General features: G+C 46.3%; 1 protein-coding gene across 1 annotated transcript; it reads right to left on the reverse strand.

The window, feature by feature from the left end:
• Positions 1 to 195: 195 nt before the first annotated feature.
• On the reverse strand, positions 196 to 10,114 carry LOC119464100 (serine protease inhibitor swm-1-like). Its single transcript, XM_037724937.2, has 3 exons — positions 9,902 to 10,114; positions 2,806 to 3,121; positions 196 to 480 (listed from the first exon to the last, which is right to left on the reverse strand). The coding sequence occupies exons 1-3, from the start codon at positions 9,963 to 9,965 to the stop codon at positions 240 to 242; spliced, it is 621 nt and encodes a 206-aa protein (XP_037580865.1). The 5' UTR covers positions 9,966 to 10,114; the 3' UTR covers positions 196 to 239.
• Between the last annotated feature and the right edge of the window lie 3,543 nt (positions 10,115 to 13,657).

The raw sequence follows: 13,657 nt of genomic DNA on the forward strand, positions 1-13,657 counted from the left end.
GTTTCGGACGAGGAGTTGCAACGCAAAGAAGTTGTTGCTAAGAAGTTCGCAGTGTCTGCAGTGAGGGCCTGCTGCTGTCGCAGTAAATGATTGCAGGGCCAGAAAAATGCAAATAATTTGTTGATTTTCTTTACTATGCCTCAAACGGTGTTCTACGAGCCGTTCTCGTTGCACAAAAGAGACAGAAACAGCATATCTGGCACGCACTTTCTTTTTCTGCGCGCGTGTAAAGCCCGCCTTTATTCCTCGGCTGGACATTGGAAGGGAGGCACGCAGTACTCCTCGCCTTTCCACAACGCCTTGACGAACTTGGGCCAGCAGACGCACTTGCCGTTGTGGCACTTTGTGCGGCAGTCACGTGGTTTCGGTCGATCGCACGTTTGCTCGCAGACCGGCGAGCACGTCTGGAAATTCGAGAATTGCGGGCACTTCGGTGGGCAGAGGATGGCTGGCACACATACGCTCTTGTCCCAAGGGTGACTGAGAAGAAAAAACCAAAACAATTGCGTAGAACGTGTTATGTCCAAGCTGGAGCAATCATCTCTCCGGTGTCCTTATCCAGTGACGCCATTGAACACCGCTCTGCCTGCCTTACAGCTTACAGTGTTACTTATATCGATTTTTAGCGTCGATTCTATTTACTCAGTGTCGCTGCTGTCGATTGTCAGCGTCGATTCCTTTATCTCATCGTGTCACAGCTATTAAAGGATCCTTTGATCTACCGGTCGGAACAATCAGAAGTGAAACCTCCTTACCATCCATTCCAAGCGGATATTCTGTAAGCGTCGAACTGTCCATTTCGGCCGCCGTTAATTCGTTGAAGCTGTACCAGTAAGGAGGGAGACCGGCACCAATCGCCTATCTCCTGCTCACTGGTGCTCCAGCCCAGCAAATAAGAACTTCAGCAGCAGCCGAAGTGGATAGTCCACTACTACGTGAACAATTTCAAAATACCCCCGCCCCCCTTCCTCCATGGAGAAGATACTTCACTATTGAAGACTTACAATGTCACCATCTTTTCGTCTTCTTGCATTTCTCCCACATTAACCACCTCCTCAATGTGTACATACCAAGTTTCTTAATAATATTCCCTGAAACTCTTTCGTACCCAAAACGTCTTATTACTGATACCGCTTGTCCGTTACCATTGCCAGCAATCCTTGCCATGCTGCATTCACAACAGTTATTTATAGAGCAGAACTGATAGTTGGGCGAGTTGGTACGTATCCATTGTGAAATATTTAGCGCGCACAGTAGACAAGGACACTAGTGAAGATGGACGCATGAGCGTCCCCCTTCACTGTGTCCTTGTCTGTTGTGAGCGCTAAATATTTCACCGGTTATTGGTAATTTAATGAGTGCATGTATTCTAGAGATACCATATACAGTACGTGCATAACCACTCCTCTCTGCGATAGCGAGGATGCTTCGAGAATATTTAAATGAAGAATGAATAAGCAAATGAATAAATATCGCGAGGTCAGAACAGCAGCGACTTCATTAAATATTTATTTATGAATAACGAACCTTCCTGGCATAACTCGGTCTCAGAGATAGCTACAATTTCATGTTGTTGCGATAGCAATTACACAGATCCTCCAAAGAAATATTCGCCGTCTGCTAGTATCTGCCAAACGGCGAACTTTACATCGTATACTAGTCTTATACATTGCTATCGCCATCAGTGCTTTGCTTTTTGGGCGAAACTGTGACTTTTTCTATAGATGTCATCGGCATCATTGTTATTGTTATCAAACAAATGTACGTCCACTGAGGGAAAGAGCTTGCTCTTACGTACCTCTAGTTAACCGGCATTACGTCAGCTTAGTTCATTCGATGCGTAAAAGTTACCTATGATCATTACACCTCTTAATCCTCGGCTCTCTTCAGCACATGCTTTTCTTACCGTGGTACCATTCTATCACTCCTACAGACGATCTCTTATCGGTTCTTACATACATGCTCTGGCCTGCTCATTTTTTCTTCTTTTATTCTTTCAAATAGTGTAGGTGAAGGAAAAATAACCTCTCACTAAGCGGCCGCTGAGGAGACTTGGATAACAGTTTCTCATTTGTTGTCGAACCGATGAAACTCTGGTATTTAGCATGCAATGTCATGCATAGAAGTTATAAAGGTATCTCAGTTGTTTTAACGTACATGCTCCAAGAGAAGGAATATAAAAGGGGGCAGAGGATTCAGTGGTTAAATTACAAGAAAACGTGCACATATCGCAAAGTCCTTCATTTTGTGCAGTGATGTGGGCCCTCTAGCTGGCTAAAAACAACTTGGTAAGGGTGACAATAGATCTACTTGTAACATGTTACGGCCGCTTCGGAAAAGTCTACAATGATTGCGTTCTACAAGTAGGGACATGTGACAAGTAGTGACAGGTCAAGAAAGAATCTTGAGAATAAGGTAATAAGCTTAACGCGCAACGTTAAGAAACAGGAATACAGCGATGCGGATTAGAGAAGAATTGACCCTACCCGTTGTTTCGGTTGATACAAAGAGACAGTTGACACAAAGATATTGAGTTGGTCTGGTCAATTGACAAGCAGGGCAGATGACCAGTGGCCTAAACTGTTGGTTGCAGAATGAATGGTGCAGTAGAAGAGCACAGAGAACAAGGTAGGGCAACGAATCTAGGGGATGGTCAGGTTTAGGAGGGTATCAGCTGACGAAATGCAAGGGTATATTTGGAGTTCGCTAGGAGAGACGTTTGCCCTGCAGTCGACATAGAATGATCTGGTGATGCATGTCGACGACCATTATTTTCTGTATTGATTACATGTGCGCTATGCTCACCGAACATGACCCGGGGCACAAGCGCAGCCGATGAGGCATTTTGACGTGCACTGCTTTGGTACGGGTTGGCCGCAGACGATGGGACACTCCGAGGCGCAGTGGTCGAAGTCCTGGTAAGGTTGACGGTAGCAGCTTAAGCAGTCGCTCAGTTTGATGCAGGTTCCCCAAGCATTGCGGACATAACCTTCCTTACAGACGCACCAGTGTAGTTTATTCAACTCGGTGGGCAGAGCGAGCCAGGGTTTGCAGAACACGTCATGCCGGGGCCAGTAAGCCTGCACAAATTCTTCGTTTTCTTTGCAATGCCGTTTACGACCTGGAAAGTAAATGCGCATAGTGTTATAATCACGCGTCTCTTTAAAGCACTTGATTCGACATTACGGTTAGAGATAATAAAAGCGGATGTCCTTACGAGAGAATGCGTCAGAAAATAAATTGAAACAGCTTAGTTTGTTTTTATAATAATCTATTCGTGTCTTGCTGTTGTTTCTGCTTCAGATAGCTCAATAATTTAGAAGTCAGTAGGGACTACTAGAGGGAATAGTGCGCTTTGAAATTGAAACTGCGTGCTCCAAGAAGTGTTCAAACCCTAGAGGCATAGTCGTACTTTCTTCCACAGGAGATATAACGCTGTCTTACGTATGTGCCTAAACACAGAAGCAGCAAAATTGACTTCAGGTGAGTAAAAAAAAAAGGGAAAACGTTCTCATCTTCCATGCCACACATCACACATGCACTGGTAGGGAATTTAGTTGCCATGTTTACGAAGGCTTACTAAATTCGAACTATGGGACCCTGTGAAATCGTAAAAGATTGCACAGAATAAAAGGATTTCAAACAACAAATACTTTTACTAAATTAGAGCTATGGGGCCATGTGGAAGTCGTGAAAGGTAGCCCATCAAAGAGGGGTTTGCGAAGAAGATATCGTAAAACTAAGGCGTGGTTCCTTGTTTTACATTTCTGGTTTGATTCCTTATCAAGCAATACAGTCACGACCAAAGAGCGACCACAGAAGGTGCAATTTTTTTATCGCTGCTTGCCCAGTGCATGCAGGCTGAAATGTAGTGATGCATCTTATGTGTGCCAGTTCAACTGAAGCAATTCCGCTAAGAGCCGTCCTCGAGGGACGGCTCTCCTAGGAAAAAGAAGTTTGCAGGTTTAACAGTGCTATTATCTGGTACTCGGCCATCTCGGTTAGGGCAAGTTAGCGGTTTGGGAAAGCCGGCTTACGAAATTTCACATATCCTATAGTTGGTGCTAAATTTCGGCCTAAATTGGTGCATAGCAATTTACAATCAATTGCATCTCAAATGTCTATTTGATGCGATTCAGTGCTAAAACCTGGCTTCATCGGAATTATCGTGACGTCCTGACAGAGAGAAACATTTGCTCAAGCCCAATAACCATTGCGTTATGTATGATAGATTTACTTAAAGAATATCAAAGACGACGTGTGTCTCTATTGACTGCGCTCTTGCGTGGCAGCCACAGCAATCGAAGAAACGGAGAGAGATATATCATCACGTCACGACGCACTCATTTTCTGAATACTGAAACCGCATGTGATGTGTAGAAAAAAAAAAAAAACATCATGATATATTTAGAGCGTTCTAAATTCGTACCTTCATTTTATGCAATAAAGAAAAGTTAAAAAGCCATGCCATAACTCTGTTAACTTCGACATCTTGCTGACTTCCGGTACGTCAAGCAGTGGTTCTGCCCTAAAATTGGAAATTTATTTAGCTTGTCTTGCATGGCAGGTACAGCCGTCATCTTTATCAAAGGGAACACGCGAGCGAAAGAGTGGTGCCGTTCCTTCTACTGCCTACAATCCCGTCACGAATGTGTTTGTCTTTTTCTTACGCTTTCTTTTTAATATCCATCTTTTGTTGGGACATTTCAGCAAACGAGGATTGTTTTTGATAAGGATTGTTGCTACCACAGGTTCGGAAGCATTCGAGGCAAACGAAAAGCATAACAAATTTCCGTTAACCAGACTTGCTTTTACTATCTCACGTGCCGTTGATACAGCCAAAAATCATATAAGAGGGCTTATCGTCCTACGTGAGGATACCACGTGACCAGCCGCTCGCGGCACTTGGCGCGTATTCGCGGGCTTCTTTCATGTTCGGAAAAACACTTTTATGTAGCAGGTATTGAGCTACAGAAAGCTGTATCGGGTGTTTTTCATGCTGCTCTCCAATTTTCTCATTCACACTTTTAGTGTAATTATATTTGATAAGTTGATTAATCAAGTAGGACTAATTATATAATTAGGCGGAATGAAAAATGAAATAAGCAGAGTATATCCAAGCGACCGCCAACATTACCTTTGTTCTGTCCAGCTACGTGGCATTTGCACATTTTTAAATCTTGGTGCATAATAGTTGGGACACCCTGTATATCTGTTATACGGCGTTCCGTTACAGCAGCCCAAAACGAAAGATATAGATATGACACATCTACGCTGGTTCAGCTATCGCCGTAGATTTCGTAGATCACTTCGGAAGATGCTATGTCTTGATAACGCTATCAATTACGAACAAGGCGCTCTTCTCCGGTCGTCTGCAGTACAACATAAAGTGATAAAAACTGGCGCAGTTTCGCCCGAAAGGCGAAGCATCAATTGCGATAGCAAATTGGTAGAGAGCTATTCGGAGTAGGGATAGTAGAGTAGTTTTATCGGCCACATAAAGTTGGACACATTCGCTTTCTAACTGAATTGACAAGCGTGGTGTCATCGCGCACAAGCAAACATGAATAGATCACACTGAATGACCGCAGACAACGACTGTCAAAACGCTGGCAGCAAGCGCAGCCGCTGCAGCCAGCGGGCGAAGAAGCCTGCGGTCTATCGCTTCAACGGAAACTGAGCGGCATTTACAAAGGTCAGAGCCGTGTGGAGATAAGAGACGGTGCGGGCGACGGCCACCACAGCCAGTGCAAGCGTATTTGTTGGCAGAGTAGAAGCTGCTCCCCCCCTCCCTCCCGCGCTGCCTCCCCACTTTTTTTTCTTTTTTTATTGCGATAGCAATTATATGGACACTTCAACACTTCAACCAGACTTCTGCCGTTGCCGTCGTTGTCGCCGTCGTCGTCGCCGTGAGGTTCCCTATAGATAAAATCTTCGCCGCGCGCCGTATGCCCGAGCGGAGGCGTGCGGGGTCGCGGGCTTTCACGGAGAGCGAACGCACTCATCTCCCACGCGCAAGCAAGGAAGCAGGAAGCCAGCGCCGGAGGGAGCGGGGGGGGGGGGGGGGGGGCGCACTTCTGCCAACAACCGCGCTCGTCGCTCGTCCGCACCGTCTCTTATCTCTACACGGCTCTGACCTTTATGCGCCGTGCATTCGCCGCTCAGTCTCCGTTGAAGCGATAGACCGCACGTACCTTCGCCGCTGCGGCGTATGCTTGCTGCCAGCGTTTTGACAGTCGTTGTCTGCAGTCATTCAGTGTGATCTATTCGTGTTTGTTTGTGCGCGCTCACACCACGCTTGTTCATTCAGTTAGTAATAGACGGGCGACATTTTCCAACGCACGCTACACATGCAATGCTGCCCGGATCGGCAGTGCAGCGCTACAGGTGTGTCCCTTCGCACGCGCTGCCCACGGGAAGCGCTTCTCATCAACACCTCCGTTTCACACGCGCCTTCTCGTGGTCATCGAGTCTCTCTTCATGTCGGTCTACTTACGCCGCAGCACACCTGCTTACTTAATCAGCTCATGTTTACTACAATTCATATTGCTACCAAAGCCGCTCACCTTACTTCGTATGACATTGCTGTGTTGCTATCGCATTCATTGCTTCGCCCTCAGGGCAAAACTGACATTTTTTTGCTTTTGCGTGGGAGATTGCCTTGCCAGTTACCCTTGCGCTGGGTTGCAAGAGAAGCATTTGGTGCCGTAGCACAGCGTCTCCCCGCCTCCCCCCCCCCCCCCCCGGCCTTTCGCGCGACAATCGCGTTTGCTTTCCAGCGTGCGTTGGCTCTCCGTGATAGCGCGCGTCCCCCGCGCGCTTTTACTCGCGCATACGGCGCGCGGCGACGATTTTATCGCCCTTGGAATCTATACGGAACCTCACGGCGACGGCGGCGACGACGGCGACGCCGACGGCAGAAATCCCGTTGAAGTGTCTATATAATTGCTATCGCAATAAAAGTAGGAAAACTGAAACAAGGAGCGCCGGCAATACAAAGAATCGCACCGCTCTCTCCTTTTAGTTTCACATCTCGTCACGGCGCGCGCCACATGCAGGCTTCGAGGCTATCTGCCACGCGCTCGCGTGTTCCCTTTCATAAAGATGACGGCTGTACACTACATGTCTGTGACTTAAAAACGCAATGCTAGCGATGAAAAATGTGCTTGCAGAGGTAGTTAGTGCACTTTAGTGGATGCAATTTTCAGGAACAATCAGACTCATGAAACACATAATTACCGAAAATATTTTGATTTCCCTGTTTCATATAAAGATTATGGTATACGCTATTATTTGAAACATTAAGACAGTCAAATCGTATTCGAAGACAAATTCGTTTTGTTGGAGTCTTCTAGATTGCTTCTGTTCAGAGATATGATCATCAAACTTGACAATCAGTCAATTAATTTAGCATTCAGGGGCGTTGATTTCAACACAACGTTAAGCCTGGTGATTACGCTGTACCGCTCGTGAGGGAAGTCAGTCATTGCTTGCTTTCTCCAGCCGACAGCAGGAGCGCTGCTTTTATCAGCTTCGCACAGCCTGCAAACGCGCCCCCCCCCCCCCCCTCCTCAATGCGAAATTAACTTAGCGTCAAATTTGATGAAGAACACTTCGGACAGCAAACGTTGAAAAAGAAGCAACCGAAATGAGGTCGTCTTCAAAACATCATTGTCCGGACGTTTCATACCTAAACACAAGAAATGATCGTGTTTGGCAGCTAAATTGTCCCGAAAATTGTCCGCCAAAGCACATAAACCACCTGTGGATGCACAGTTTCTTGAACGAGCATAGCGTTTTCATTGGAATTGCCGTTATTTTAACTTTGGATACCCGGCATACAGCTCCACTGGAAATTCGAGCACAGACAAAATTAGCTGCACACAAATACAGTGTTGACAACTATAAGAAAAGTAACCTATCCGGTCACTGCATATTTTTAGTTGTGCTCCTATGCACGGCAAGATCAGCATTGAGGGTAGGGCGACGCGCCAACTTCCAAAGAACCAACTGATTGATTTATTGAATAACTTTTACTTTTTCAGCCCTGCAGAACGCGGATTAGTACGTCGCGAACTGAAGCAGATTTAATTTAAAAAATATGAGAGAAATGTGGGAGCACTCCTTGTAAGCTCTTACAAGTCAAAGAAACAGCCTTTCTGTGCATGCTTTAGCCTTCAGTGTATTGGTTCATTCTTTGTGATGTTTTTCTCGCGTACATATAAACTGTTTATATGTGTTTTGTGCGTGGGTGCTCTGTGCTATGAATCAGTTGGGAGTCAGAGTTTAGTGTATCTTAGGTTTGTGTTAAAGCTTTGTCCATTCGCTCTGCTATAAATCTATGCAGCTAACTACATTGCGGCCTTTTATACGCAATTCCTCACAACTTCAAGTGTACCAGAGAGCTGGAAGAACGCCAACATTATACCAATCCATAAGAAGGGAGACGTTAAAGAATTTAAGAATTATAGACCCATTAGCTTGCTTTCAGTATTGTAGAAAATATTCACCAAAATAATTTCCGATGGAATCAGGGCAACGCTTGACTTCAGCCAACGAAGAGAACAAGTGGGCTCCAGGAAGGGATATTCTACGATGGATCATATCCATGCCATCAGTCAGGTAATCGAGAAATCTGCGGAGTACAATCCATCTCTCTATATGGCTTTCATAGTTTATGAAAAGGCATATGATTCAGTAGAGATACCAGCAGTCATAGACGCATTGTGCAATAAAGGAGTACAGGAAGCATACGTGAATTACTTAGCAAACATCTACAAGGATTCCACAGCTGCCTTGATTCTCCACAAGAAAAGTAGAAAGTTACCGATCAAGAAAGGGGTCCAGGCAAGGATACACAATCTCTCCAATGCTATTCACTGCATGCTTAGAAGAAGTATTCAAGCTCTCAGACTGGGAAAGCTTAGGAGTGAGGATTAACGGCGAATATCTCAGCAACCTTCGGTTTGCAGATGACATTGTCCTATTCAGCAACAATGGAGATGAATTACAGCAAATAATTGAGGACCTTAATCGAGAAAGTCTAAGAATTGGGTTGAAGATGAATATGCAGAAGACAAAGATAATGTTCAATAGCCTGGGAAGGGAACAAGAATTCAGGATCGCCAGTCAGCCTCTAGAGTCGATGAAGGAGTACGTTTATCTAGGTTAATTACTCACAGGGGACCCTGATCACGAGAAAGAAATTTACAGAAGAATAAAATTGGGTTGGGGTGCATACGGCAGGCATTGGCAAATTCTGACTGGGAGCTTACCACTGTCATTGAAAGGAAAAGTGTACAATCATTGCATTCTACCGGCGCTAACATATAGGGCAGAAAGTTGGAGGTTAACAAAGAAGCTCGAGAACAAGTTAAGGGCCGCACAAAGAGCGATGGAACCAACCATCTTAGGACTAACGTTAAGAGACAGGAAGAGAGCGGTGTGGATCAGAGAACAAACGGGGATAGCCGATATTCTAGTTGACATTTAGCGGAAGATATGTAGCTGGGCAGGCCATGTAATGCGTAGGATAGATAACCGGTGGATCATTAGGGTTACAGAATGGATACCAAGAGGAGGGAAGCGCAGTCGAGGTCGGCAGAAAACCAGATGGGATGATGAAGTTAGGAAATTTGCAGGCGCAAGTTGGAATACGCTAGCGCAAGACAGGGGTAATTGGAGATCGCAGGAAGAGGCCTTCATCCTGCAGTGTACATAAAATATAGTCTGGTGATGATGATGATGATGATGACATTTAATACACCGCTGTCATTGTTTTGTTTCCTCCTAATGACATTTTTTGAGGACTGCAGAACACTACCGCAAGCCAGCTACAGCATCATCTATAGGGCAAGCTTTGTTCAAGTGAATAAAAAAATGGTACAGATAACAGTCTTACCTTGCGACTCCACGCCTACAATGGCAATTCCCACAAGCAGGAGCGCGAAGATTTCCCTGTACATATTAGGAAGATATTTCTGGCGGCCACGAGGCCGAGTATCAACCGTCTCGGATTCCTGTCGCAAGTTGTGCAAAGCTGCCGACTATATTTATATCACTTGAACAAACAATGATAGCTCCTGCGCGGCTATAGTCTTCGATTTGCGCGCGAGGTTGTTTTTCGCGCTATGCAGATATTATTCGGCAGACAATGCCGGTACAGGCCTGCGAGCACAGGCGGGTAAGCATGGCTCATGCTTGGTTGGTCAGAACCTTTTATTGTTCTTCGCGCCAAAATGTCAGTGGTAAACGCCTTGCGCATTGAAGAAGCGCACTCTCGAAAAAATTTTTCTTGCTTGCGTAAAAACAGCGTTAGAGCTCTAACCGTCTGTAACCGTGGCTCATTTCGCGAATGTTTTGAGTGCTTCAAACCGTGCTGACACTTTGGCAAGTTGGTGTAACTTTCTAACGGCAGTTTAGCTCAAACTATGACGGCGAAGGTTGAGAAGGTATCACTGCTAAGATTGCGGACGTGCGAAGTGTTAATAATGAACATCCATCGTGCGTTTCACAAAGTGCGTGCACGCGATCATTTGTGTGTGCGTACATGCGTGCGTGCGTTCGTGCGTTCGTCCACGCGTGTGTGTGCTACCTCCAGGGTACACAGAGTACTGTTTGTATAGACCATATATACAATTTTTTTGAATTAAATGTTTTCACTTTGCGCAGCGGTGAAAATTTCTTTCATAGCACGAACAATGCTATGTAAAAAATTCACGGAATGTGTGAGAAACAACCGCAAACGTGAAGGGAACGCTTTTCACAAAAGGACTCTGAGTTGATGAGAAAAAGAGTGCGTTGGTCATTTAGAGCAAGATTGCAACATTGCCGCATGATGTTTCTGGACGAGGAACTTTTCAGCCCCAGGCGCGGTTTTGTTTATAAAAAATCGGAGCCCTTCCACCCTGTGGAGAAAGAAGTCCAGTGAAGCTGGCGCTCTGCTGGGATTTGCTATTTTAGGGTTTAGCTATATTGGGGATTTGCTATGTTGAATTTCGCAACAAAATGGTAAACCGACCCCTTCGCTCCGTACTCAGAAAAGAGGCATCGGTGCCGCCTCCGAGTAGCACAATGGGGTATTTTTTAACACTTAGACGATGGCTATACAATGCCCGGCTCGGAAAGAACTGGCTCGGCGTCCACGGGCGACGGCGTTCCTAGCGCGTTCTTCACTCTTTTGTACGACGTTCCTAGACAAGAGTCCTTGACCAAAACTATATACAACCAACGCTAACGTGAACTCCTCTCACAGCCCGCTCCTCCGTTGACCTACTTTTTCGTAGACAGGCGTGAGCCCGGAAGGAGCCGGCGGCACAGGTGGCCGAGGTCGGCAGGGCTGCGCGCATGCGCCGCAGTCGGAGAGCGGGCATACACACGCACAGCCATGCGTGGCAGCCGCCTATATCTCTCCCGCCCTCGGGCAGCCGCGCCGCCGCGCCCTCTTCGCCTTCCTTCCATTTATCAGCGGCCCTGCCAATAGACGCACGCGGTGCAGCCGGAGGGGCGAGGGAAAGCGCGCGCGTCAGCAGCCGAGGCGCACCGCCTGCCTAGCCTCGCTAGCCTCCCACCAGGGCTCAACTATAGTCGGGCACAGCTTCCAGCAGGCTTGCCGCGCTAGCCTCGCAACCGGACTCAACTCTACTCAAGGGGAACGCGGCATAAGAGAAGGCCGACTGACACAAAAGAAGGGAGATAGCGGGGGCTCAGCCGGCCGGGAGGGAGGAGGGGCCGTGCGCTCTAAGAGACGACGACGCTCGAGCCAATGCTAATAATGACAGTTTGTTTTCTACAGGCGGACACGATCCTCGGGGACTGAGCCCTTAACAGCTTCGCTGTAAAACTTTTTTTTTACTTTCATCACTTTCAGCGCACCACTGCCACATTGCCGTAGCGTACACTGTCTTCGCAAGGAAAACAATTATTGTACTGAATGTAATGTACTGTATTTATATTTGTACTTTTTTGCGTCTGCTCATTCGTTGCATCGATAATTGCATTGCCGTATTTATTCGGATAAGACCCGCACTTTATTTGCGAATTTTGACTTGGGGTGGGCCTTGCACGAGGCAAGGTTAGACTACTCACTGAACCCTCGAACTGCGCTAAGACTCCCATTCAAATAAGTGGAACCAGTGGCGGCTGACTACGAAACATCGGCAGTAGCCGATTGATTTGTCGGACATGGACTAGCGCCATTTTGTAGCTTCTTTTTGGAAATAACGAGCACGGGAGTATGCGCGTGATGCTTAGTGAATATTTTTTGCCAGATTTTCACACGGTAAAGTGGGAGTCTGGGCTTTACGCGAGGGTGGCCTACACACGAGTAAAAATGGTATTTTTATTGCGATGTGGCTCTCCTGCTTGGGCCCTTTTGTGATCTTCTGTATGTACTAAAAGATTAATAAGAGGCATTGGCCTTTGCGTGAAGAAGAAGAAATAAACTTTATTTAAAGAGCCGGCACCTTGCTTGTAGTGGCCTCAGGTGTCGGCTCGAAGTCCTTGGACTCGGGCCGAGCACGGGATCGAGAGTTCAGTTCTCGACTACGGCGTTCACATTTTGAAGAGAGCGATTAGAAACATTGTTGTGTATTGCGATTTCATCACCCGTTAACAACCTTTGGCATTAAGATTAATCGGGCGTTTCCCACTGCACCCTATTTCGAAGCCCCTGCTTTAATTACGAAGTCAAACGAAACCAACCAGAAATACTTTGTCGCGCTAATAGCAAGTCTCTAGTAATGCTGACGGCATGTTTCTACTAAAACGGTGGTTCTGCCGTGACAAGAGTAAGTGCTGTCCTCCCAATGAACCGACCTCCCGCCAAAATATTTTGCATCTTAATATCCCCACTCCTTCATCTCTGGCAGAAATTTCTGTTAGTTACTTCATCCTTGTTGTCTCATCCACGTTGTGTCTACCTTGCGAAAAGATCGTAAGATGAACACGGTCTACGAATTTACAAACTACACAAGCAACTGCAATGTCTTCGATAAATGGCACAGACGTGACTCGTCAATCCAGTGAACATTTATCGTTATGTCATGTGTTTGGACTGCACTGGCTCAAAGGCAGGCACACTTATTCGCCTGCTTCGAACTCCTTGGAGAATCCTGGACAGCAGAAACATTCGCCACCGCTGCAGCTTATTTTCTCCGGTCAGGTAAGATGGCTATGAAGTTACGGTTGCTGATCACTTCAAGGGGATAAAGCGCAGACATTTCCGAGCCCATACGGGCTTCTTGGTGCAACAAGGAATCTAAATCGCAGTAGGGTCCTTGCGTGACTAAAAAACCCGTACAGGATTCGAAACGTCTGCCTTTTTACCTTGACTTGGCCACCGACCGCAACATCTTGGTCAAAATAATATTATGCCATTCTTTGCACCGATGCGGCAGTGAAGCTGCCAGGCAGGGTGTTCTTACCGTCGTCGAACTTTGACAAGTTGGAAATGTTTCGGACACAGCAACAGCGTTTATAGCCATTCTCTCGTTGTTACATTACCAGCTTTGCATTGTAGCAATACATCAAGGGTTCTGCGAGCACATTCTTTTATTTTGCACACAATGCCTGTCGCTCGATATCCTACATGCATATTAAAGAACTGTCACCCTCTGCAACATGACTTCTTTCACAACATGCCCGCACGCCAGGTACA

Source organism: Dermacentor silvarum, chromosome 9 (assembly GCF_013339745.2).
Source record: "Dermacentor silvarum isolate Dsil-2018 chromosome 9, BIME_Dsil_1.4, whole genome shotgun sequence".
Lineage (NCBI taxonomy): Eukaryota > Metazoa > Arthropoda > Arachnida > Ixodida > Ixodidae > Dermacentor > Dermacentor silvarum.